General features: G+C 42.7%; 1 protein-coding gene and 1 pseudogene across 2 annotated transcripts in view; one reads left to right on the top strand and one right to left on the bottom strand.

The window, feature by feature from the left end:
- Window positions 1-27,923, bottom strand: part of GALNT10 (polypeptide N-acetylgalactosaminyltransferase 10) — a 310,021-nt gene that overhangs the window by 70,180 nt on the left and 211,918 nt on the right. For both annotated transcript variants that reach the window (XM_063706890.1, XM_055387587.2), the window contains one exon: window positions 20,922-21,088. In XM_063706890.1, the coding sequence (XP_063562960.1) occupies window positions 20,922-21,088 (167 nt within the window). The remainder of the gene's footprint in view (window positions 1-20,921; window positions 21,089-27,923) is intronic.
- Window positions 12,180-13,224, top strand: LOC109026982 (heterogeneous nuclear ribonucleoprotein A1-like; annotated as a pseudogene).

The following is a 27,923-nucleotide window of genomic DNA, read 5'->3' as shown; positions in this document are numbered from 1 at the left end:
CAGCCAAGGTGGGAGTTTTTACGCCACAGAAATCAGCAAATGCAACAAATCAGGGCTCCTCCCCTTTACTCCAGCTTGTTGTTAACTTTTACCAGCATGCTACTGGCTACTTCCATTGGCTTTTGTATGATAAGCAGCATTATGGTGAATAACCCTGCACATACATCTATTTAACTATCTTCGACTGTCTCGTTAGAAAAATCTCTAGAGATGGAATTGCTAGATCAAAGGATATGCTCATATTTAAGGTGTTTTGATACAAACTGCCAATTTGGCCTGTCAATTTATACTCCCACTAGCAGAGTAGGAGTGAGTTGATTTTCCTGCACTGGTTGCAATGGATGTTTGAGCTGTGGACTGCGGACCCAGGATCCTGCACCATGCCCCAGCCATGCTGAAGAACAGAGCAAGTCCTGACATTATAGAACAACCACTGGCCCCTACCCCATTCTCAGTGTCTCCAGTTCTATGGGGACTACATTTTTTTCTTTTAAAGGAAAGCAAGTTTATTAGAGAAGTAAAGAAACAAAAAAATGGCTACTGCATAGGCAGAGCAGCCAGGGACTAAATGTTAACGGCTGTGTCATGGGTTCCACACTTGTCTCTAGAGTAGGGCTGTCCGACAGAATTTTCTGTGATGATCTGTATCTGTGCTGTCTCAGTTACATACGGCTATTGAGCATCTGAAATGTGGCTTGTGTGACTGAGGAACTGACGTTTTAATTTTATTGAATTTTAATTTAAATGTGAATAGCCATGTGTGGCTAGTGGCTACTGTAACAGACAACACAGCTCCTGGAATTCAGGAGGGACCAGGGCTTAGGGTTCTTCTATAACTGATAACCACGGTGACCAGACATCCTGCATTACTGGTCTCAGCTCTAATTTCAAATAGTCTGTTCCCACTGACTCATAAACACTAACATACTGAAAGCTAAAAAAAAAATTTTTTTTTTTCAGAGATGGGGTCTTGCTATGTTGCCTAGGCTGGAGTGCAGTGGCTATTCATAAGCACAATCCCACTACCGATCAGCACAGGAGTTTTGACCTGCTTTGTTTCCAACCAGGCGGTTCCCTCCTCTTTAGGCAACTTGGTGGTCCCCTGCTCTTAGGAGGTCACCTTATTGATGCCAAACTTAGTGCAGATACCCGATCAGCATAGTGCACTAAAACCCCAAACTCCTGGGCTCAAGCTATTCTCCCGCCTCAGCCTCCGGAGTAGCTAGGACTACAGGCACACACCACCTTGCCCAGAGAAATTTTTCAAATGTCTGGAAATTCTGATATTTCAGAATTTAAATTACAACTCCCAGACTACTTTTTCTACCTGGAATCCTTTGTCAGATTATGGGTCTCCTTGGGGATCAGGAAATGATCTCCAGGCTCAGCAGGGAGGACAGAGGTACAGTAACTCAGGAGGTACAGCCTCCTGACAATCACTGCTCAGGACTGCTGAGAGACCATCCTGCCTCAGTGCTTTTGCTTATGCTGTTCCCTTAGCCCAAGGAACCTCCTTTACTAGGCAATGACACCTATCTAGGAAGCCTTTCCTGATTATTTTTATTTAAAATAATATAAATAAAGGGTTCGCTGTCTCTGTGGCCACTTAAACATGGCTCATAAAGTCTAATCTCAAGTGAGAGCCTTGAGCCACCCCCTTAGGATCTATTTAACCCGTACTTTAGATAATACTTGAAAAACTAATAACTGGGTTTCTTATTCCAGCTGAATTGAAATGGCAAATTAGAAAGCGTACAAGCCTTCTAGGGACAGACACACTGGAGGTGACAAGAAGTAAACATCATCTAAGAGTTTGCAGTAAGGGAGAAGATTTAGAAAAAGATATAACTGATATTAAGACATTGAAAAGTTATCAATTTATAACTCTTAAACTCTAGGGAAGAAGTGAAGAAAGTCATCGTAGGGTCCTAGGATTTAAAGCTTGACAAGATCTTAGAAGTCATCCATACTTTGTAGATGCAGACACTGAAGCACAAAGAAGTGATGCAATTTGCTCAAGATCACAAAGCTATTTATTTACTGGTAGGGCTGGAACCAAAGCTTGTCTACTTGTTCTCATACCAACACCTAGAAAAGTCACTAATGGATGTTCTACTCCACAATGCCACTGAATTGATGAGGTATTTATGGAGGCAAAACAATAATTTCCTACCCCTCTACACAAAGATATTTTCTCTTATCACTGATGACAAACTCTGGGAAAGAATACCTCTCCGTAGAGAAGCAGGTGTCAAAAAGGAAGAATAAAACAATAGTTGGTATTTATAGCTTTATGGTATGAATAGCGCAACTTGGAGGTGATGTAATATTTGAAAGGGCCTTCTCTAATTGGGGTAATTAATATCTAAGATGGTATTACAAATGGACAATATGACCAAAGGCTGTAATAAAAATGAAATCCCCCAAACATATGGCTGTCCATCAAAATGCAAATGACAGAAGAGAAACAAATGACTGATGATATACAAATGATTTCAACGCTCTGTACATCACAAGCCATTTATTTTGGGGCTTGAGCCGTGGAGGAAGAATAATACGATTGATCTAAGGCAGCTATGAACCACCACTGATAAATAAATATACATCTTCTGGCTCTATGCAGGAACAGGTATTCAGAACAAGGTGGTTCACACAGACAGACAGCTCTTTAAATGATACCTTGCAATTACATTACAGCCTTCCAGCAGATAATAAACCTTCAATATCTTGAATAATTTAAAATTTTCCAGTGGCATGAAGGTTGAAGGGAAAGAAAATCAGACTCTATTTTAGAGGGGAAAAAATTCTCAGCAAATCAAACTTGGGGATTGATAGCCAAGTAGAAAAATGTCTGGTTTTTCATTCCTTCTCCTTATAGGTGAATATTTTGTCTGGCTCAACCTGGTCCCTGATTTTCAAAGTCAAAGTGCTAAGAGTGAATGGTTCTATGAGAAATAAATGAAGAAAACATAAGGCATTAAATCCTTAGAAGTAGACCGAGTGTGGTGGCTCACACCTGTAATCCCAGCACCTTGGGAGGCAGAGGCGGGAGGATCACTTGGGCTCAGGAATTTGAGACCAGCCTGGGCAACACAGCGAGACCTTGTCTCTACTAAAAATTAAAAATTAGCTGGGTGTGGTGGTGCATGCCTATAGTCCCAGTTACTTGCGAGGCGAGGTAGGATGACTGCTTGAGCCCAGGAGTTTGAGGCTGCAGTGGGCTATGGTTGCATCATTGCACTTCAACCTGAATGACAGAGCAAGATCCTGTCTAAAAAAAAAAAAATCCTTATAAGTTATTCCTATCACCACATAGGAGGTAACAGGAAGTAATGCATAATAGTGTATCACTCTTGATCCAAATAAATTTGAGTTTGGATTCTGACTCTGCCATGCGCTTGTCCAGTTTACACCTTCCTAATCCTCAGTTTCACCTCACTGAGTCCTGTGAGGTTGGCACTGTTGTATATCAGACAATGCCAGACAACAATGCCAACCTCACAGGATGCGGTGAGATCATAAATGAACAGATCTTGGCACACGTTAAGTGTTAATAAATGGTGACATTTATTACTGTTCTCATATATGATTATTAATGACGGTTTAAGTTTGGGATCTTCAATGTGGAACTAGAAAGGAGGATGAAAGAAAAAGAAGGGATGAATAAACACAGAATTTCCTAGCAAGGAATGTGATGGTATCAAGGTTGATAGATGCTCTGAGCCAGGCACTGTTCTAAGCTCTCTACACAAAATATCTCAATTAATCTATAAAACTCTGAGAAAGTAGCCCAGTTTTACTCAATCAGGCACAGAGAGGTTAAGTACTAGCTCAAAGTCTGCTGTCTGACTAAAGCTTGTCTTCTAAGAACACAAGGATTCAAAGCCCAAACAACTTAAGGTTTAAATCTTCCATTTAGCTTCTTTAAAAAAAAAATTGGCACAACTGTGATTTACACTGTTATAAAAGCAGTACTACCTATAGGAGAGTTGCTGGTCATAACATTTGGTTCCTGGTACTGCCAAGGCGGCTCCCGTAATTAAGTTAGCTACAGACACAGCACATTGAGGTATGTCCAAAAAACTTGTCATGAGACGAAATGTCTTTGTTAGATGACTAAAAATGTTCAGTCCTGCTGAAAGTATGTACTGCTTGTGCTGTGCTAGCAATTAGCTAAAATGTTAAGACAGGGCAGATACTTGAATGCACTAGTCAAGAAATGTTATTCAAGAATGAGCTTTGGCTCATATTTTCCATATGGCCATTATGGAAAACAGTATGGAGGTTCTCAAAACGTTAAAAACAGAACTACCATATGATCCAGCAATCTCACTTCTGGATATATATCCAAAGAGAACAAAACCACTATCCTTAAGAGATATCTGTACTGCCATGTTCATTGCAGCACTACTCCCAATAGCCAAGATATGGAAACAACCTAAGTGTCCACCAACAGATGAATAAAGCAAATGTGGTGTGTGTGTATCTATCTCACACTCACACACACACACACACACACACACACACACGAATATTATTCAGCCTTAAAAAAGAAGGAAATAGCCAGGCATGGTGGCTCATGCCTGTAATCCCAGGCACTTTGGGTGGCTGAGGTGGGTGGATCACTTGAGCCCAGGAGTTCAAGACCAGCCTAGGCAACATGGTGAAACCCTGGCTCTACAAAAAATACAAAAAAAAAAAAAAAAAAATTAGGCAGGTGTGGTGGTGCACGACTCTAGTCCTAGGCACTTTGGGTGGCTGAGGTGGGTGGATCACCTGAGCTCCGGAGTTCAAGACTAGCCTGGGCAACATGGTGAAACCCTGGCTCTACAAAAAATACAAAAAAAAAAATTCGCCGGGTGTAGTGGTGCAGGCCTGTAGTCCCAGCTACTCAGGAGGCTGAGGTGGGAGGATTGCTGGAGCCCAGAGAAGTCAAGGTTACAGTGAGCCATGACTTGGGCACTGCACTCCAGCCTGGGCAACAGAGTGAAACTCTGTCTTAAAAAAAAAAAAAAAAAAAAAAAAAGGAGGAAATTTGCCGCTTGTAACAACCTGGATGAACTTGGAGGACATTATGCTAAGTGAAATAGACCAGACACAGAAAGATAAATACTGCATGATCTCACTCATACGAGGAATCTAAAAAAGTTGAACTCATAGTTACAGAGCAGAATGGTGATTTCCAGGGGCTCCAGGTGGGGGAAATAGGGAGATGTGGGTCAAAGGGTACAAACTTTCAGTTCAAAGATGAGTAAGTTCTGGAGACCTAATGTGCAGCATGGTGAATATAGTTAATAATGCTGTATTATGCACTTCAAGTTTGCTGAAAGATCTTAAATATTCTCACTACAAAAAAGGTAGCTATGGGAGGTGATGAACACATTAATTAGCTTGACTGTGGTATGACTTCACAATGTATATATAATATCAGATCATCACATTGTACACCTTAAATATACACAATTTTTACTTGTCAATTATCCCTCAATCATATGTGGGGGTGGGGGGAGGATGAGTTTTGATGCATCTTTGGCTCATTATATTAAGTCAGCAAAGGAACAAAAAAGGACCCAACTAGAGTGTCCATACCTGCTGCTGGCAGATTTGCCTTCTGAGCACGTGGACAGTTCTGCTGCTACAGCATGCCCAATGGGGACAGCCTGGACTCGGGGGCTATGACTGTGGGCCTGCTTTTTGGACGGGCCTGGCAGCCTGTCAGGGCTATGCCTGGCCAGCAACAGGTGCTCCCTGAAGGTGGAGCAGGACTTGTCATTACCCAGCCATATGACTTTAGGAAGTCCCTAAATGTATATTCTCATCTCTAAAATGTACAGGTTGGGTGAAGATTCCTGAAAACAGTGCAGAAATTCCCTGAACTCTGAAGTCATGCTGCCTGGGAAAACTCGGCTTTCTAATATCAGTGGAAAGCCTTGATTTCTTCTAGATTTAAAAATAGACTTTGTGTGTGGGTAACTTGCAAATACCTGAACTTGAGGTTTTGCATGTGGAGGGCTCGCCAAGAGATAGGATCCGTAGGAGTGTAGAAGAAATATTTAAAAATAAAGGTTGAAATGTGAATAGAAGCGGAATATCTGTTCTTGAACTCAGTCTACCACCACCATTTTTAGAAATGTATTGGCCAGGCGCAGTGGCTCATGCCTGTAATCCTAGCACTTTGGGAGGCCGAGGTGGGCGGATCACAAGGTCAGGAGATCGAGACCATCCTGGCCAACATAGTGAAACCCCGTCTCTACTAAAAATACAAAAATTAGCTGGGCATGGTGGTGCGCGCCTGTAATCCCAGCTACTCAGGAGGCTGAGGCAGGAGAATCACTTGAACCCAGGAGGTAGAGGCTGCAGTGAGCCGAGATCATGCCACTGCACTCCAGCCTGGGTGACAGAGTGAGACTGTCTCAAAAAAAAAAAAAAAAAAAAAGAAAGAAATTTATTTTGTAGTGGAAGGAACTTATGGACTGGGATACAAACAGGGTCTTCTAAAACCTGGAGGGAGTCATGGGAAGATCAGTATAGATGCAGATCCCACTGATGAACCCTTCAAGGAGCGTGATTCTAATTTAATATGAATACGAATTAGCTATCCAGTTAATCATGACACAGCAGGACAAACACACATAGGAGCACAGAGGTAGCCATCAGGATCAGCGACCTGGCCTCAAAGGACACTTGCAGCAAACCCAAGCCAGTGAGTATTCTGAACTAAAGGAACTAAGACCCGGGGTGCCCTGATATCAGCTTTCCTATGTCCAAAGCCACAAAGATGTTAGAAGTGGACTCATGTGGAGGAAGGATTTTGAGGGCAAAAATGTTCATGGGTGAGTTTTATATGTCCCAAGAAAGGCCACATGCTGGAAAGTAGGGCTTTTTAACCAGGTACCCTGAGGTTGGAGGAGATGTGATCTACCCCTAGAATTGATGGGATGAGGCAACAGAAAAAAGGAAATTTCTGACCGAGGACCAGGCAGGGCCTCAAGCACATTCTTCTATAAAATATTTTTTTATTGGACATTTCAGGAGGAATTTATTCCATGCCTAGTGAATTTAGAGTTATGGGCTTGGTTGAGACCTCAAACAGGTGATTATGGTAATTTAGAGAGAAAGTACTAAGCCATTTCTGTCACAAGGCCGGCCCAACTTGAAAATAATAGTGCCTCCTTGTATTTATAGAGTGCTGAATACTTTCCAAAGTGCTTTCCCATCTATTATCTCATTTGATCCTTACAACGGGCCAGAGATGTCAGCTGTGTCTCTGCCATGGGGCTTTGAAGGAGAGCTTTCCCCTCTCTGGGTGTCAGTTTCCCTACTGAAAAATGAGGGGACTGTTCTCATCACTCAGTATTTGTTCTCATCAAATATCTCTTGAGAGCTTCTACCAGCAGTAACATCTGAAGGCAGAGTTTCTCAGCTCAGGGTCCCAGAACTGGCTACATCACAATCCTCAGAAAGCTGGTTACAACACAGATTCCTGGACTCCACCGAGACTGAGGACCTGGACACTCACAGGGCCCGGGGAATCTGCATGTTAAACATTCTACCCAGGTGATTCTTATGCACACCAAAATTTGAGAACCTCTGCTCTCATATTTCATAACTCCTCAGCTCTGAGATCTTGTCACATAAAACACACGTGGCAACTGAAAAAATCCTGAAAAAGTATAAAATTCTGATGAGTGAGGAGAAAATAGTCTAGTGTTGGCTGAGTGTATCTGATCATCCAGATAATAACAGCCTCTCAAGGATATAATTAGTGCCCTCAAAATTGGAATATATGACTGTTTAATAATTTAAGTGAGATCATCAGGATTAATGAATAGCAGCTGAAATTAAATGTGAGACCATAAATCCACACAGGCCTGTTATAGCAAGGCAATTATTTAGGACAAGACATCCTGGAAAACAGGGGTCTGGCCAAGGCTGTAGGCATCTTAACTTATCTCCTCCTAGAAGGGCCATGCGTTTTTGCTGACCCAGGGTATACATTCAAAGACATCACTATCCAAATCTATCACAAAGCACACTTAGTGACCTGCCATGCCTGGAATCTTGTGTTTTCCAAAAGTCCGAGGATCTTTTCAACTCTATCAAAATAATCTGAGATGTCTGTTAAGAATGTAGATTCCTGAGGCCCACCCTAGAACCACCGAATCAGAATCTCTATGGGTGGGCCCTGGTAACCTGCATTTAACAAGCTCTTCAGTCGATGCTGATAAGGATAAGAGTTAAGAGCCATTGCTTGAACCCAGATGACCTGGAGACCGCGGGGGCACACTCCAGGTTTGGAATGTCTGCTTTGAAGGTCACATTTTTCTCGGCCACCAGACTAGAAAGTTCTCCTCAGGGTTCTCTCCTTCTGTGAAAATCAGCACCCTCTTGTACGTCCTCATTGCATTGTTTAGCTCATTAATCTCGCATTTTTAATTTCATCTCATTCCCATAATGAGACTTTGAGGTAGACAGGGTAGCGCAGCATTTCAGGTAACAGTAATAATAACAAGCATCACCATAACAACAGCATCATTAACAACAACCACTGAAGGAATGACGACCATGTGCCCGGCCCTGTCACGGTGCAGTACCTTACTCAGTCCTCACCCAACCCGCAAAAGGGAAGACAGTACTTATGGCTTTGGGGTTAGTCCTGACAGAAAATCAACTCCAACTAGTTTACATAAGAAGAGAATGTACTGGCTCATGGGATGGGGAAAGGACGGGGTGGGACTGGTCTGAGGCACATCTGGACTTAGGACCCAGCTGGCATCCTGACTAAGTTCTCCATCCCCCTGCAGCCTAAAGGGGGAAAGGACACAGGGGTTTGTGTCTACTACAAAGAATATTCAGCATCACTTTGCTCAGGAAGAAGGTCTATTTACAGGTCACTTTCATTCCTTCATGAGTTCAAGTTCTGTCGTATGGCAACAGAACGTGAGTGCTGTGAAGGGTTAGGGCTAGTCTTTCCTCTTGCCTGGTTAAGACAAATCTGCTAGCTGGTGTGGAGGCTCTGGGAAGGTAATTGTTAGTTTGAGTTTTCTATTAACAGAGCCTGGAGTGAGGTTATTATTTAGAATATTCTAAACCATATGTTCTGACAGCATATAGGAAAAAAAAACAATTTCTGAGAAGACTGGACAGAAAGCATAGCCTTGTAATTCCACCTGCTTTCACCTTCACTGCACATAATTAACAATGCCCAATAAATCTCATTCATTAACAAGCCCAGGAATGGAGGACAAATAGGAGATGACAGGAAGTTATTGGTTATTTTGAGATTCCTGGTTGCTTATAAATAAGGTGGGCATCTCTGAAGAGGTCTGCATTTATAAAGTAAGCAAATAAAATAATTTTGTTATTATACTAGGAGGAATGAACATTTTTATCTTTTAGGCGAAGGAACTGAGTGAACATGAGGATCCCCAAAGGCTGGAAAAGGCAGCCTGCATCTGTGAATACTTTACAGGAACTAATGTCACTAAATCACACGAGAGGAAGGGATGTTACTTTGGCCTTAACACGTGTCTATTTCTTTGTTCTCTCTAATGATGTAAAAATTCCATTTTCATGAGATTTCAGTCTTTGAGACAGTAAAACAAGAGAAAAAGAGGGAAAAAAGAAATTAAACTTTCAATACCCACAAACACTATACTAATGTACAGTGGTGGAATTTTCTTTTTAAAACAACTTGAAATAAATGATATATAAATGTGTATATTTGGCTTTCTTGATCTTTAGAGCTGTCAACTGTTACCTATTTTTGGCTATGAAAATTGGTAGCATTTTAAGCCTCTGATGTAAACAGCTCTAAAGGTGCCTCCAGATTCAAATCAAAACATAATTGACCCTGGAGTTGTGGTTGTCTGATAAAGATGTGCTTGAAAGCTTCAGGGGCTGGAAGTTCTTTAAGGAAATTGGGAAGAATCCCTGAAGTATCTCTGTTTGCAATGGGTTTACGTGGAGGCTGCCCATGGGTTGGGTCAGGCAGTAGGTTAGAACTAATGCCTACTTTTTGGCCAACGTGCTTCATTTGCCTGCTAGAACCAACATTATTTAGAGGATTTATAATAAATGAAAACAGAAGAACATACCTATTAGACATATAGACATGTATCAAAGGTCATGCTGGAGCCATTTCATATCACTATTTAAAAGTTTTTGTTTTATTTAGCAGGCAGGGCACACAGAGAAGGGGAATCTCTTGGATTTTGGTTTGAATGCTCTACTAAATGTGAATTTTTCCTTTAGGCAAATGTTGTCTATAAAGAGGCTTCCTATAAAGTGAAACATAATGTATTTAAGTCGCTTACAACAGTGCCTAGCACATAGAAAGTGCTATATAGGTGCTGTGTTGCATTATTATTATTGCTATTACTGCTTTTTTTCCCTCTGTGATGCAGGCAAATGAGCACTTTCAGCTCCCCATTTACTGAGCTTGAGAATGTGAATGACGGGAATAGGACTTGGCTGGTGTGCACCAGAGCAGGTTAGTTATTAAGGAACCTACTGTTAGGTTGGTGCAAAAGTAACTGTGGCTTTTCCTATGAAAGGTAATGGCAAATACCACAATTCCTTTTGCACCAACCTAATACTTTTATTTCAGCCTCAAATCTCATCTCTCTTCAAACCCTGAGTAGATAAGAATTTACATCCAGCCTCAGCTGGCAGGAAGGCCCAGGAGCTTTCCGAAGGAAGACTATGACAGAAGAGGGCAGTTCCTCTGCTCTCTCCCTGGGGATATTATCCAAGGTTCTCCAATCTTGTGTTCCATTGGCTTTTACTCCCCCACACTATGTTTTTAAGGAAACACTAAAACAGTGGAAAAGGTTAGACTTTAATCCTCATAAGAAAATCAGGAGAATATTCGTGATTTACCACACTCTTACTGCACCAAGTTTTTAAAATGTAGAAGGTTCACCCACGTCAATAGAAGCGTCACCTTTCTGAAAATATAATGCAGCTATTTTCCACTACAGAAACAACTCTTTCCAAAACATTGGAGCTTTTGATTCTTCAGATGCAATCTGAGCGATTTATTTGATTTTTTTTTTTTTTTTGCTCTCCCAGTAAATCATTTATACAGTACTTGATTCACAAAATCCTGGGTTTTTTTTTTTAAGATGCACAAAATATCCCATAGATATATTGACTCTTGCATCCTGTGTTTCTACCAGATATCCACCAAAAGGTTTACAGATTTCCCTCATTATAAACTAATTGATATTCTGTAACAGTTTTAATCTTCTTAGCTGTTCTCTCCTTTGGAGTCTGAGGGAGAAGCGTTTAGGATGTCAAAGATATGAAAGGAGAAGAGAATCAAGAAAGCCTGTAGATTTCCTTAGTGGTAAGGCACCCTGGAGACTGATACTTGAGATGTGGGATTCTTAAGATTACTGAGCCCATTGTGGGGATGATCAATCTCTTCTGTCAGTGCGATTCCCAATGAGGAGGAGATGATTATGAGGGTAGGTAAGCAGCTGAGGCCACCTCCCAACCATCTCTCCAAGCCTCAGCTTCATCATCTGGAACAGAAGTCACTTCCCCTGCCCTTGTACTTTCATAGTGGGAAACTATTTCACCTCTAAGGGAGGTTGTGGAGGTGAGGCCAGACAGGCTGAAGTAAAAACAGTCATTGTGCCTGCACGGCTGGCTTTATCTGTCCTCCTTGTGCCATGCTTATTGGCCGACACTGCCCGCCAGCAAGGCCATGGTTCCATACCTGCTAAGCCTGTCCCTGGGTCAGTCAGTTCAGAAGATAAGGGGTACAAAGGGATTCATGTTGTGTTCTCTGGATCAGCCTCTGCAACAATACAGCTGATATTCTGGTCTTGCTTGACTCCTGTCTCTATGCCACCATTGTCTCAAAGAAGAAGAGATGGGTAGTCATTTCACAATGACAAGGGGAAGGGACTGTAAAAAGTTAAGTGAAAGAAACCAGGATGCAAAGTTGCATAAGATTAAATGTTCACTTCACAAAGTGCCCATAAAAAGGGACTAAATGTAGATTCCCACTATGGAATATTATCTAGCTATTAAAAGACAAATGGGTTTGCTCTGTTTCTACTACTGACCTGAAGGATGGCTGTGATACATTAACAGAAAAAAAAAATTGTAGCTTTCTGCCCGTGGGCGCCACTGAGGAAGCACCATTAAAGTCTCCTCCCACTGCCATCATGTCTAAGTCAGAGTCTGCTAAAGAGCCCGAGCAGCTGAGGACACTTTTCATTGGAGGGTTGAGCTTTGAAACAACTGATGAGAGCCTGAGGTCTCAAATCTCAGCCTCAAATTTTTGAGCATTTTGAGCAATGGGGAATGGTCAGAGATTGTGTGGTAAGGAGAGATCCAAGCACCAAGCACTCCAGGGGCTGTGGGTTTGCCACCTATGCCACCGTGGAGAAGGTGGATGCAGCCATGAATGCAAGGCCACACAAAGTGGATGGAAGAGTTGCAGAACCAAAGAGAGCTGTCTCAAGAGGAGATTCTCAAAGACCAGGTGCCCACTCAACTGTGAAAAAGATATTTGCTGGTGGCATTAAAGAAGATGCTGAAGAACATCACCTAAGAGATTATTTTGAACAGTATGGAAAAATGAAGTGATTGCAATCATGACTGATCAAGGCAGTGGCAAGAAAAGGGGCTTTGCCTTTGTAACCTTTGACGACCATGACTCCGTGGATAAGACTGTCATTCAGAAATACCATCCTGTGAATGGCCACAAATGTAAAGTTAGGAAAGCCCTGTCAAAGCAAGAGATGCCTAGTGTTTCATCCAGCCCAAGAGGTTGAAGTGGCTCTGGAAACTTTGGTGGTGGTTGTGGAGGTGGTTTTAGTGGGAATGACAACTTTGATCATGGATGAAACTTCAGTGGTTGTGGTGGCTTTGGTGGCAGCCATGGTGGTGGTGGATATGGTGGCGGTGGGGATGGCTATAATGGATTTGGTAATGATGGAAGCGATTCTGGAGGTGATGGAAGCTACAATGATTTTGGCAATTACAACCATCAGTCTTCAAATTTTGGACCCATGAAGGGAGGAAACTTTAGAGGCAGAAGCTCCGGCCTCTATGGTGATGGAGGCCAATACTTTGCCAAACCATGAAACCAAGGTGCCTATGGCAGTTCTAGTACCAGCAGTAGCCATGGTGGTGGCAGGAGATTTTAATTACTGCAAGAAAACAAAGCTTAGCAGGAGAGGATAGCCAGAGAAGTGATGGGGAAGCTACAGGTTATATCAGATTTGTGAACTCAGCCAAGCACAATGGTGGCAGAGCCCAGCTGCTACAAAGAAGACATGTTTTAGACAAATATTCATGTGTATGGGCAAAAAACTCAAGGACTGTATTTGTGATTAACTGTATAACAGGTTACTTTAGTCCCTGTTCTGTGGAAAGTGTAAAGCATTCGAACAAAGGGTTTTAATGTTGATTTTTTTTTGCACCCATGCTGTTGATTGCTAAATGTAATAGTCTGATCATGACGCTGAATAAATGTGTCTTTTAAAAAAATAGTTGTAAAGTAACGTATACAGTATGATCCTAATAAATGGGGGAAAAAGCATGTAAAGCTTAGGAGTAAAGGTTCTGGAATCAGAATGGATGGTTTTAAATCAAAGCTCTGCCTCTTTGAGCTAAGTACACATCAGCAACTTACTTGTGTCCCAGTTTTATCATCTGTAAAATAGGGACAAAAATATTAAATTTATAAGTAGAAAGAAGAGGTCTGATATCATTGAGGCCAGTATGGTTTTCACACTAGGCATGACAGAACCTACCATAGTGCTGTGATAATAAATGAGTGAATGCACTTAGCACACAGTAGAAGCTCAATAAACATGAGTTCTTTTTATTACATGTTACTATATGTTAGTATGATTATACAGAATGGTCTGGGATGATACATACCAGACTGCAAACATGAATTTCCTCAGTGGGGTGGGACTGGAGGGGAATTGGGCGGGTATGAAAAGAAAACAGAAATTATAAAACACTGAGAACAAAAAGAAAATTTACAAATGGCAGATAGGCATACAAAGAGATGCTCCATATCATATGTCATTAGAAAATTCAAGTGAAAATAAAAGTGAGAGACCACTAAGCAGCTATTGACAAAATCCAAAACACTGACAACATCAAATGCTGACGAGGAGGTGGAACAGCAGGAACTCTCATTCATTGCAGGTGGAAATGCAAAATGGTACAGCCACTTTGGAAGACAATTTGGCAGTTTCTTATAAAACTATATATACTCTTACCAAATGATCCAGCAATCACACTCCTTGGCATTTACCTAAGTGAGCTGAAAATTTATGTCCACACAAAATCCTGTACACAAATGTTCATAGTAGTTTTACTAATATTTGCCAAAACTTGGAAGCAGCCAAGATGTCCTTCAGTAGGTGAATGGATAAACAAACTGTGGTATACCCAGACAATGGAATGTTATTCAGCACTAAAAAGAAATGAGCTATCAAGCCATAAAAAGACATGGAGGAACCTTAAGTGCATATTTGTGAGTGAAAGAAGCCAACCTGAAAAGGTTTTATATACTGTATGATTCCAACTACATGACATTCTGGAAAAAGCAAAACTACAGTGACAGTAAAATGATTGGTGGTTGCCAGGGTTTAGGGAAAGGGAGGGATGAACAGGTGGAGCACAGAGGATTTTTACGGCAGTGAAACTACTCTGTATGATGCTATACATCATATGGTAGATATATGTCATTGTACACTTGTCCAAATCCATAGAATGTACAACACCAGAGTGAACCCTAATATAAACTATGGATTTTAGGAGAAAATGATGTATTGATGTGGGTTCAGGGATTGTAACAAATGTACCAGTATGGTATGGGATTTTGACAGTGGGGAACTCTCTGTACTTTCAGATGAGATTGGGTGTGTTCAGGGTAGTATGGCCATGGACCTACCTACTTTTTACTTAGTTTTGTTGTGAACCTAAACTGTTCTGAAAAATAAGGTCTACTAAAAGAAAAAACACTGGGGCGAAAAGCCTAAATATTAATACTAATTGCCTCCAAGTGATAAGGTTATGGATGGCTCTTCCTGCATTTCCCACATTTTCTCCTCGACTCCCAGCCTGTTCTTGTCCTGCTCTTTCTGCCTGGAACATTCTTCCCTTCCCTAACCCCAAGGAGTAATATCTACAACACTTTGGATTAAATTTCGCTGGAATTTTCTCCAGAAAGTCTGCCCTGCTGTTCTCTGTACTCTACATTGCCTGGACTTTCACCAGGTAGCACGTATTTCATGGTCTCACGGTCTTACAACTGCCCCTTACCTCCTCTAGGCCTACTGGAGCCGTCGAGGGAAGCCTATTTGATTCCTCTTATATCATAGCACAAAGTACAGCATGTGGCACAGAGTCATGTCATGAATACTGCTGAATACATGAATATGAATTACTTTGATAAATCAGAACAGTTGTAAAGAAAAACAAAATATGCAGCAAAAGAACTCAAAAAGGCGAAAGAACCCAAGCAATAAACTGTAAGTGGGAAATGGCCATGCTAACAAGTTGTGGTGGTGTCAGAAGCAAACTAAGGCTGCTGGAGAGAAGACAAGAAATGGGGAATAGAGGTTTATTGGGCAGTGTCAAGAGTGATGTGTTGAAATGCAAAGAGGGATGGGGCAAAATGGATTTCCGTGATGTGTTCCCATGACTGGCATGGTGTGAGAGTGCAGGTCAGAGTTAATAAGCCCGTTATGGGGAGAGGACTACTGACCCTGGCCTCATGGGTGAGGTGAGCTCACTACCATGTGAACTAACGGGCCCAGCATTGTCTATACTCCTTCCAGCACCAATCACTGCAACAACTTTTCAACAGCTCTGCAAACACCTGCTAAGAACTTCTGCTGGGAACCATTTCCTACATTTGTTTGTTTGTAGAAAGGCAGTTGAGCTGGAGAAAATGCTGTCAATGAGATCATACCATAGCCTGTCACTTTTGTACCTCGTCATTCCGGGCAACCTCTAGTTAATCGAAACACAGTAATTCTTTCCATTACCACATAACTAATTTTTCTGGAAAAACAACACTGTTTGAAAGTGGAGAGGCTAAGGTGAAAGGAATAAAAAACAAACAAATGAACAAGACCTCTCTTGTTTTTCCTCATAAAAACATGCCACCCAGGCAGTGCAACCCGGGGACAGGTCTGCCAGCCTATACCCCCATCTTTCCCTTCCACATGTGCAAAAACACCTCAATGTTCTCCTAATCCTCGAGCAAAGTTCATGCATTTGAAGAGCTTTTGGAGACCCCTGGCAAAGTGCAGTGTTCTATTTGTAAGCAGGGCCAGGATTATTCTGGTGTCAGCTTCTGCTTCCACTCGAGTCCTTGATGCTGCCTGCACAAAGCTCTGGATCTTATTTCGAGAATTCATTTGCTCCAATTTTGTCTCCTACCTGAGGTCTCGACCCTTAGCTGAATTACAATTAGTTGCCCTGAGGATCCTGGAGGAGATTCATTTCAGAGGAAAATGCCTTCTCCTAGGCAGTGCCAATCTAGCTTGTAGTTAGCATCTATGAATTTCAGCTCTGAGAACAGCCTCTGCTAATGCAGCCCAGAGAAATCTATCTTGTAGGATGGTCCATATTTGCCGTACTTTAGACAGGCCTCTCCATAATTCTGAAATTGTTTCTCCCAAATCTCATTTTTAAAACAATCACTGCTGAGTAAGTTTTCTTCCAAACCTGCCTTGAGAATTTCTTCTTGAAACAAGAATAATGATTGCTTTTCTGAAAAATGCAGGCTGCAAAACATGACAGCTGAGGTGCAAGTCTGAGGGGTGTGAGGTGGGAGTCCTCCTCTGGGCTGGGTGCCTAATTGGTTGAGAAAAGGGGGCAGTGATCAGGGGGCCTCGGTTTTCATTCTCATCTGTGAAATGGGACAGTATTATTTTTCTTCTCTATCTTTTTAGGATTGGGTATGGCACCACATTGAATTAATATTTTTGCTCTCTGGAGAAACAGATGCACTTAGAGAATGATCTTGTTAGGAAGTGTACCTTTTCTTTGTCAAGACTGTTATACTTTATTGGTGGGGGAGGGGGTTATTCTGTTATCTTTACCACTATGTACACTGAGGAAATTGGGATATTTAGAGGTACAAACCATTATAGGTCAGGACTAATCATGTTTGATAATGAATTCTTTTCGGCAAAAAGTTTGCACCGTAATACAATGGGAAAGTAATTTATTAAGAAGTGCCCTTGGAAATAGAAAGGAATAACGTGTTTCTGCAGATGTGTCACTTAACCACCCAAGGCGAGTGGGGACAAGGCTGCACTGTGGCCCAGATATGGGGTCTTGTCCCTCTCTTGCAACCAGCTGGCTGTGTGCTCCTGGTTAAGTCTGCCTACTGCTCCAGGCCTCGGGCTTCCCATCTGTAAAATGAGCAGGTTGAGTTACACAGTGGTTTTCATATACTTTTTTTAGCAGTGTAACTCCCCCTAGTGAACACTTTTTCAGAAAGTAAATACAGACCACACCAGGAGAGGCACCTGAACCCCACATGTGCCTGTGAGGTTCTCCATACTTCTCACAGCGTTTCCTGAGACTTCTCTGGGGCCTCTGCTGCTCTGAGGAGCAGGCACAAAGTCACGGGCCTAGATGATCTTGAAATTCTTTTCTAACAAGGAATTTGCTTGTTTTGAATCTGGCTGAGGTCTGGTTTATTCCATGTCTGAAGGACGGATGCCCTGTGATACCCAGAGGGGGATCCTGCTGAGTGCTACAAGCCCAACCCCAGGGCAGCTGATGCTTCAGAAAAACAGGTTACATACAGGGACCCGAGCCTGAAAACACAGATGCGGGCCAGCACCAGTCACTGCAGGAACTGCAGTGTCTTCCACAGCCACATCTGTCTTGCTGGATGAAGATGGCCCTGCTGCTGGTGATGGTTTTCTGTATGCGTGGGTAGCTGCCATACATTTCCTTCCTCCCTCCCTCCTCATGCATCTATTCACTCATTCACAAACATTTACTAATCACCTCCTTCTAGACCACAAGTGGTCTAGTGGGGGAAGACTGACAATGAATAAACAGCTCAACAAACAGCCATGTAACCGCGCATGCAGCATGGTGAATAATGGTAGTGGTGCAGCCTAAATGACGATGGGATGAGGCAACCCAGCCGTTGGAAGAACTGGGAAGAGGGAGTTCAGGCAGAGGAAGGGCACAGGATCCCAAGGCAGGACAGAGCATGGTGTGTGCTGTGCTCCAGGACAGAGAGCCCTGCTGTGGCTGGGTCTTTGGGGAGTGTGAGAAAGTGAGCGCAGCCCTCACTGCCACTGCTGTGGCCCTGAGAAGGAGTACAACAAGGAGCCTGCTCAGAGCAGGCAGCCCGTACCTGAGGGAAGGCTCAGGTGTTTGTCCCCAGGTGGTGGAGGCTGTTTATGCTGCAGAAAATCAATCACTTGAGCAGTTCGCTCATTTTTTTCCCTTTCTGCTGCCCAGCTGTGAGCCCTTGGCCTGTGGGTGGCAGCTCATGCTGGGAGAAGGATGAGGTTGGGAGAGGAGACTGGGAAACAGAAAGCAGAAGAGAGGGAGCAAGAGGCAGAAGACGACCCAGGGTCTGGGTGCTGAATCCACAGACCTAGGGGTACTGCTCCATGGCCTGTGATTCTGGGCGAATTACTTAGCTTGGGCACCTCATCTGAAAGGAGGGACCCCAAGGCTTCCCTCAGAGGCTGCTGTCAAGAATAAATGAGAGAATATATGGGCCTGGCATATTGAGCTTCTTCCCAAAATGGGGGCTGCTATTATAAAGAGAGGGGTGAAGGGACAGGGACATATTTTAGGCAGAGGTTGAGACCAGAGACTGTTTGCTCAGTGTTTTACAGTTTGCAACAATCTTCTTCCCTACAGAAAGGAAAGACATACCTGCACCCACACATCCGTCCTGTACATGCACCTCTGTATACTCATCCCTGACTCCCCTTCCTGCACACCAACCATAAGGAATGTCCACAACAGAAATGATACCAAGCTCAGATGTCTATCTTTAATGTTCACTCTGTGCCAGGTACTGTCCTAAGCACTTGATAGACATCTATTAACTAATTTGACAGTCACAGCCACCTAAGAGGTCATAGGTACTATTGTGATCCCATTTTATAGATGAGAGAACTAAAGCTCAGAAAGGGGAAGTGACTGGGTCAAGGTCACAGAGATAGTATGTGGCAGGGCCAGGATCAAAGATATAGATATTGCCAGGCTCTCTGCCAAACAGCAGGACTATGGGATGAGGAAGGCACACCCCCACCACCAGCAGGCTCATAGGCCTCGCTTTGTGGACACAGATAAATCTCATATAGTGTGCTCAAGGCTTACTGTTAGTACTTCCAGGGTGGAAGTACTAAGAAAACTGGAGAACCAGGCTCTGGTTCATCAAACACGTAGTAAGCACCTACTGTATGCCTAAGAAGCTGGGATCAGTGGTGAACAGGACCAATGTGGTAGTCCCTGCAATCAGAATAGACAGTCTAGTAGGGGAGGCACACAACACACCAATGTTCACACAAATACGTATTTTAATTCCACCTGTGATAAGTGGTAAGGAAAAGGAAGGCAATGTAAAGGGTAGCACGAGAATGAGTGTATGTCAAGAGTTAGGGAAGACTTTATAGACCGGGTAAGAACTGAGTTAAATGTCTACACACATACAAACACACACACACACACACACACACACACACACACACACACACACACACACACACACACACCCTCTCTGTCTCTCTGAGGCCTCTGTACTAAACGCATGTAATTAAGAGTGCGGTATTAAAACGGGGCGATGGGCAGGTGAGCCGCTCCTGAAACTGTCAGCTGCAATTATTCTGGAGTGCACGCATATTCCCTCTCTTCACTGCTTATTAGTGCCTCTGCAAGAAGGTGAGCAGAGGAAAGGGCTTCTCTTAATTTTGCTGCAATTGGTGAAAGCTTTGATGCAAAGAATAAGCTTGAGGCCACTGGCTGAAGGGCAATTTCCTCTTAGATTTCACTTTTGGCCTCATCTCTGTGTCTCTTAAACCCAAGACTGAGTTATTCCACAGGGTAAGACTCACAGCTAAGAGGCTCTGGATGTAGCTAAGATCACATGCTTGGGGCCAGACATGGTTCGGTCACCACATGACTATATGAGAGCTGTGTGACCAAGGGCAAGTCACTTAACTTCTCTGGGTCTCAGTTTTCTCATCTGTAAAATGGTGTGCCAGACACTGCAATCCCAGCTGGGCTTACTTGACATCTCCAATCCACTTCTCCCTTTCCTAACTCACCAAAGAGGCCACAAACCAAAACACTCACATTCCCTGCCTTCCTTGCAGACACGGGTGCCCAGATGTCAGAGATCTGGCTGAGAGTCTACAGGACACTTTCCTGAATTAGAAGGCAAAACCTTGACAGATGAAGGCTTTGTGCCCTTTGCTCTCCACCCTTTTTCCTGCCTGAAAGGCAGACTTGCCAGAGGTACCATTTTGTGACCATGAGGATGAGGAAGCAGAAACAAAGAAACAGCCTGGTTCTTGGATGACAGCGCTGAGCAGCCAGTTGTACCAGTCCTGGATCTCTTGTTATGCAATATTTAATAAATAGATAGAGACAGATAAGTGAATGAATCCTTACACTTGTTTGAGTTATTGTTTGTCAAGTTTTCTGGTTTTTTTTTTTTTTTGCAGTTAATACATTTCTAAACAGATATGCAGGGGATAAAAATGGCAGTCACTTCATGAGTTGTGAGGATTAAATGAGAAAATGTGTGCACAGTGCAACGTCCAGGCATTTAGCCAATGATGGCCTATATGTTGACGCTGCTAAAGAAGGGAAAACCTGCCATCCCTTTGGTGAGTCGCCAGATGAAGCACAGAGGGTGGGAGGCTGGGTGGGACGGATCCTACCTCGATCACTGAAGTCGTCGACCAGCACAATCTCGGCGACCAGCTCTGGAGGCGAGCGGTTGAGCACACTGTGGACGGTGCGGAGGAGGGAGGACCAGCCCTCGTTGTGGAAGGGGATGATGATGCTTGTGTTGGGAAGTGTCTCCAGGTAGCGCTTGCTGTTGCAGCTAGAGGGAAACACAAGGGGAGGCAGAGGACAGGGTCAGCTCTCCTCCTGCCAAGAGAACTCAGGCACAGGGTTTGGCTAACTGCAAATCCCACTTCCTCTCCAGTCTTTAGGGAATGAGCAAAATCCAGGGATACCTTGGTCACATAGGAACTTCTACATGACATCCCAAAGTCCCACCTCCAATCTCTGCATATACAGCACACGCGGATATGTATAAAAGACCTCCCTGAGTTTGAATAGTTGTGATTTCATGTGGAGGACTGCCCTACAGTAACACTCTGGCCTCTCTGTCCAGCTGTGATATTGTGATTTATAATAAGAACTATAGACTTTGGTCTTTGTCCCTGGTTCCTGGCACAGAGCTTCTAAAACTTGTCATTTCCTAAGCAAAAGGGGTGCTAGGAAAATCTTATGTTCTAATATTTCGTCTTTGACCCCAGTTCTTGATGCAGAGCTCCTAAATCTCTTGGTGTTTTCTGGGTGACAGAGGCATCTTTTGTTCTAATGAGGTGACTCTTGGTGGGCTCCAGGAGGCGGGGTGGTCACCAGAAAGAACATGCCATAATTAGAAGCTTGGAACTTTCAGCCCCACCCCACCATCCTCCAGGAAGGGGACAGGAGCTGGAGATCATGATGATAATTGATCATGCCATGTGATGAGGCCTCCACAAGAATGTAGGAGGTCCTTCCCACAGACCCTGCCCTATGCAGCTCTTCATCTGGCTGTTCATTTGTATCCTTTCTAATATCCTTCATAATAAACTGGTAAACGTGTTACCCTGAGTTCTGTGAGACACTCTGGCAGATAATCAGATCTAAGGAGGGGAACCACCAATTTACAGCCGGCTGGTCAGAATTACCCAAGGTCTGGATTTGCAAATGGCATCTGAAGATTGGGGGTGACGGATAATCTTGTGGGACCAATCCCTTTACCTGTGGGATCTGACTCTAGCTCCAGGTAGGTAGTGTCAGAATTGAATTGAATCACAGGACACCAGGCTGGTGCTGGAGAATTGCTTGTCGGGGAGCCCCCCTCCCTGCCCCACACATTTGGTCACAGAAGTATTCTGTGTTGCATGTGTGAATAGAGAGGAAAAAACAGTGAGTTTGTTTTTTCATATTACACATTCCTCTCCAATGGAGGAGAAATGACTTATCCATGAGTTTGGAAGAATAAACTGGGCTTCAATGGCTCAGCCCCTCCTCTCTCTCTCCCTGGGCTCTAGTCTCCACCAGCCCCACGATAAGCTTAGGGGTGGAAGGCCCTGCCCCTTGTGCGTCTTTCATACCATTATAACACCCAGAAGAATTAACATTGTTCCTTAATATCATCAAATATCTAGTTGGTGTGCAAATTTCCCTGATATTACGTCTTTCTATAGTTGGTTTGTTTAATACAGGATCAAAACAAGGTCCACGTACTGCATACAGCTCATGCGTCTCCTAAGTCTCTTTTATACATAAGCTTCTGCCCTCCATTTTTTTTTTCCCCCTTCGATTTGTTTGTTGAAGAAACTGGGCTATTTATCCTATAGGAGTCCCTGCAGTCTGCATTTTGCTGCTTGCATCTCTGTGGTATCCTTTAAACTGTTCCTCTGTGTGTCCCCCTTTAGTTCTTGTAAACTGGTAGTTAGATCTATAAGCTTGACCTAATTCAATAAGCTATTCTGACAGCCTCTTCAAAGGTGGTGGTACAGGGATCCCTTAGGAGACACATTGTGTCCAGTTGTCTTTCCTTTTGTGATAATCGATGCCTAAACATTTTATTTCATCAGGAGTTTGAAAAACGATTACATTCTAATTCTATTACTCCATCTTCATTTACCAGCTGAAATTCTTCTATAGAGAAAACTTTACCACATCAACTATTCGTTCACCCCAAAGTATAGGAAAGGCAGGGTAAGTTCTTGATTCTTTACAAGTCTTTAGAATGAGCTGGTTCCCCAGCATCCCCCAACGATGGTCAATTATGTTAACTCACAAATGGAAACATAATTAATGTGTTTCAATCCAATGCAGTTATTATTCTTACTAGTTCCCAAATAAACCCATCTTTAGCCAAAAGGAGTCTTCTCAGGTTGGTTCCTGAGTCCTTTGGACATGATCAGAGTACTGATAGCTTCTTTGTTTTACAATAAAAGATACGAAAATATTCCCCAGGCTTAACTCACACATTTCCTGCCCTAACCTGGAATCAGCCATTCTGCCAAGGAACTTTTAATCCTTCATATCATCAATATCACCATTCGGATGCTGCAACATGAGCACTAAGGGTGTTCCTCACTACTAGGTTGGTTATAGTTTCTACGCCTTTCCAGTGGTCAGAACTACAAATATATTTTATTTTTTATTTTATTTTTTTGAGACAGGGTCTCAATCTGTCACCCAGGCTGGAGTGCAGTGACACAATCTCGGCTCAATGCAACCTCCACCTCCCAGGTTCATGCCATCCCACCTCAGCCTCCCAAGTAGCTGGGACTACAGGTGCACACCACCCTGTGCCTGGCTAATTTTTGAATTTTTTTGTAGAGACAAGGTTTCACCAAGTTGCCCAGGCTGGTACGAATATATTTTAAACAATACATTATGAGTTTAAGCAGAAATTTTATATTTAACATATAGAATTACTGAGTTTTACTGAACTCTAATTTTATATTGTATCTCCTTTGTATTGAGATATAATTCACATACCATAAAAGTTACTCTTTTATAATTTAGTAGTTCTTAATATATTCACAGAGTTGTGCAAATATAACCACTGTCTAATTCCACAACATTTTCATCACTCCTAAAGAAACCCTGTGTGTACTAGCGGTCATTCCCCATCTTCCCCTCCTGCCAGCTAGCTGCTAGCAATCCCTAATCTGCTTTCTGTGTTCATGGATTTTCCTGACCTGGACATTTTATATAAATGGATTCATATTTGAGGCTTTTTGTGTCTGGCCACACTTGGTGTAATGTTTGCAAAGTTCATCTATGTTGTAGCATGCATCAATGCTTCATTTCTTTTTCATAGCTGAATAATAGCCCATTGTATGAATTTACCACGTTTTATTTATCTATTCATCAATTAATGGATATTTGGGCTGTTTCCCCCTTTTGGCTATTATGAATAACATGAATATGAACATTCATGTGCAAGTTTTTATGTAGACATGTTTTCAATTCTGTGGGTACATAGCAAACAGCTGGATTGCTGGGTCAAAGGTAACTCCATTTTTAACTTTGTAAAGACCTGTCAAATGGTTTTCTAAAGTGATAACACCATTTCACATTCCCACCAGCAATGTGAAATGAGATTTCCAATTTCTCCACATCCTCACCAATTCTTGCTATTGTCCATCTTTTTGATTATAGCTATCCTAGTGAGTGTGAAGTGGTATCTCCTTATGGTTTAATGACTAATGATGTTGAGTATCTTTCCATATGCCTATTGGCCATTTGTACATCTTCTCTGGAAAAATGGCTAGTAAATGTATATTTTACTTTCAGTTTTTTTTTTTGCTAGTGTGTAGAAATACAATTGATTTTTGTATATTAATTTTGTATCCTGCAATCTTGCTGAGCACATTTATTAGTTCTAATAATTTTGTATAAACTCCTTAGAATTTCTTATGTACAAGATAATGTCATCTACAAATAGAGGTAATTTTACTTATTCCTTTCCAATATAGATGACTTTTTATTTCTTTTTCTTGTCTAATTGTCTTGGCTAGCAACTCCAGTACAATGCTAAACAGAAGGCAAGAGCAGACATCCTTATCTTGTTCCTGATCTTAGGAGGAAAAGCTTTCAGTCTCTCACCAGTAAGTAAGATGTTAGTGTGGGTTTTTCACAGATGCACTTTATCAGCTTGGAGCAGTTCCTTTCTATTCCTAGTTTGCTGAGTGTTTTAATCCTTGAAAAAGAAGTGTTGGATTTTGTCAAATGGCTTTTTTTTTTTTTTTGCATCTACTGAGATGATTATGTAAGTTTTGTCCTTTATTTTATTAATATGATGTATTTACACTGATTTTCATATATTGAACCAGTCTTGCATTCCTGCAACATCCTACTTGGTCACAGTGTATAAACTTTCTTATATATTGCTGAATTTGGTTTGCTAGTATTTTGTTGAGAATTTTTGCATCAATACTTATAACGCACACTGGTCTATAGTTGTCTTGTTATGTCTTTGTCTGATTTTATTGTATCTCTTTTGCTAAAAATATAAATTCTTAACATTAATATAGCTACTTATTTGCTTTTTTCTACAATATATAATAGTTTCAGAAAACAATACCAATATTATGGCTAAGAGTATGATTACAGAAAAGTTAAGATATTTGTCTCTAGCATATATATAACTAGGAAAATCTACAGTCAAATTTTTAGGTTTTTAAGCCACTTGAAACAATTCCTCTCTGCATGGTTAGGCCACCAACTCACACACATTGGGCTCATTTATTTCATTTAGCTCTTTATTTTTAGGGATTGCTTTCTGCATTTAGTTTTGACTTAATCTTGTTTTTATAATTATATTAAATATTTACATGGTTCCCAAGTCAAATCCAAAAACCAAGTAATCCAACGATTTCTGGCTTTTATCTCTATATCTTCCATCTTGTTTTTTCCCTCCTTCTAGGACTCCATTTTATTTTATGGTTGATCCTTGCATTGTTTCTTTCTAAGCAAGTCGATTTGGTCACACCACAACATTTTACAGAAATAAGGTTTATCAATTTCATTTCAATAAACTCTATGATTTAGCTTTAGGTCGGAAGAGGAATAAGAGGAGGGCAGCAACTTACTGAGTTCTAAAACAGTGATTCTGAAAGTGGTAGCATCACCGAGAGGTTCTTGTTAGAAATGCGGATTCTCTGGCCACCCCAGACCACTTGACTCAGAAACTCTCAGGGTGGGGCCCAGCAATTTTTATTTTATCAAGCTCCCTGGGTGACTTTGATGCCCACTCAAATTTGAGAATCATTACCCCAAAATATTCACATCCATAACTGGTAGATATTGGGTTCCCTGGGAACAGATCTTGAGGTGAAAATTGTTTCTTGATGGCTTCTTGGGGGGCACTCTGGGGAGATTCACCTGTAAAGAGGTGAGACAGGCAGAGGAGTGAGGAAGAGGCTGCACCCATGTGGCTGCATGTGAGCCCCTGGCCCATTTTACCAGGAGCTCTGCAGCTGAGAAGGCCTTTCTAAGTGGTCCTAGAGTGAGACAAGCGGCCTGGCCTTTATATCCAAGCATCAATTAGTCATTGGGAGGGGGCATAACCTTGAGCAAGGCTGTCTAGGGCAATTCCCAGTAGGAAGCACAGCTGTGAGCTGCCCACTGCCCCTCCTGCCAGCAGCTGGGGACACTGCATCTGCACAGAGCACTGCCTTATCACTCAGCACTGACAGAACCCCACATGGAAGGCATGATTACCTTCCCCATGTTACACACAATGAGCCTGAAGCACAGAGACGGTGTAGAAATGTATGCAGTCACACAACTAGAAACAGTAGGCTCTGAACCTGGTACTCACCCCAGAGCCTGCCCTCTTAACCATGAGGCTGACATTCACAGACCACTTTCACATCCAAATTTTCACCAGCGCCCCAGGGAGCAGGCAAGGCAGGGCTTCCATCCTCATTTCACAGAAGGTGCTGAGGCTCAAGGCAGAGGCGGCGGCCAGGAGAAGGTGGAATTCCCAGTGCTGCGGCACTCCACAGTGTAACACAGCCCTGCCCCCGTAATGGGGCTTGAAGCACTGAACATCGTAGGGGGTGGTAGCAGCATTCTGCCTGCCATACCTGGTTTCAGTACCTGACAGGATTTCAGGTAATGTTCAAGACAAGCCTGCGAGGAGGAAGGGATGCTGAGGGAGGCTCAATGAGGCGAAGGAACCTGCCGAGGTGGAGAAGCACCAAAAAATGGGGCTTCCTCTTGGTTCCTCGAATATGAGCAGGGGTTCCCCTGACCTCCCTGTCCATACCTGCCCCCGCTACATACATCACCTGACTGCCTGGCTGGCTGTTCCTCATATCTCCACATCTTAGCTTGAAGGTTGCCTCCTCACAGAAGTCTTTCCTGGCCCCTGCTTCCCCAGCTGTAGGTAGGTCCCTCCTGATATTCCATCCCAGGGATCAGCCAAAACTATGGTCCGAAGGCCAAATCCGGCAGCCTGTTTTTGTGTGACCCTCAAGCTAAAATGACTTTTACATTTTTTTTTTTGAGATGGGGTCTTACTCTGTTGTCCAGGCTGGAGTGTGGTGGTGCAATCGTAGCTCACTGCAGTTTCAAACTCCTGGATTCAAATGATCCTCCCACCTCAGTCTCCTGAGTAGCTGGGACTACAGGTGGGTGCCACCATGCCAGGCTAACTTTTAGAGTTTTAACAAAACGAAACAACATACAAATCAAAGTAGACTATTAAATAGAGACCCCATGTGGCCCGCAAAGCCCGTAACATTTACTATCTGGTCCGTTACAGAAAAAGTTTGCTGAGCCCTATCCAATCTCCTAGCACCCTATGCTTTTCTTCATTGCACTTTATGTATTTTATCTGGGTGTCTACTTATCTGTCTTCTTCCCTAGAATGTAAGCTCCATGATGAGGGAAATTTTTATGCTTAGCCTAGCACAGTATCAGGCACACAGTGATCAATAAATATTTGCTGAATGAATACATGATACCAGAGTTCAACTTCAGTCTTTTTATACCATATCCCAAGTTCTTTTGTCTCCATGTCTCTTGATTTGTAGCTGTAGGGCAGTGTGATTCTCTTGCAGGAAATGCTCTTGCCCTTGCCTGCAGGGAGGCCAGGATCCAGGCAGGAGGGGGAGTCTCAGGAATTG

Source organism: Gorilla gorilla, chromosome 4, assembly GCF_029281585.2.
Source record: "Gorilla gorilla gorilla isolate KB3781 chromosome 4, NHGRI_mGorGor1-v2.1_pri, whole genome shotgun sequence".
In the NCBI taxonomy this organism is placed as follows: Eukaryota; Metazoa; Chordata; class Mammalia; order Primates; family Hominidae; genus Gorilla; species Gorilla gorilla.
Note: the sequence above shows the minus strand (reverse complement) of the source record. Positions and strands in the feature narration are given on the sequence as shown.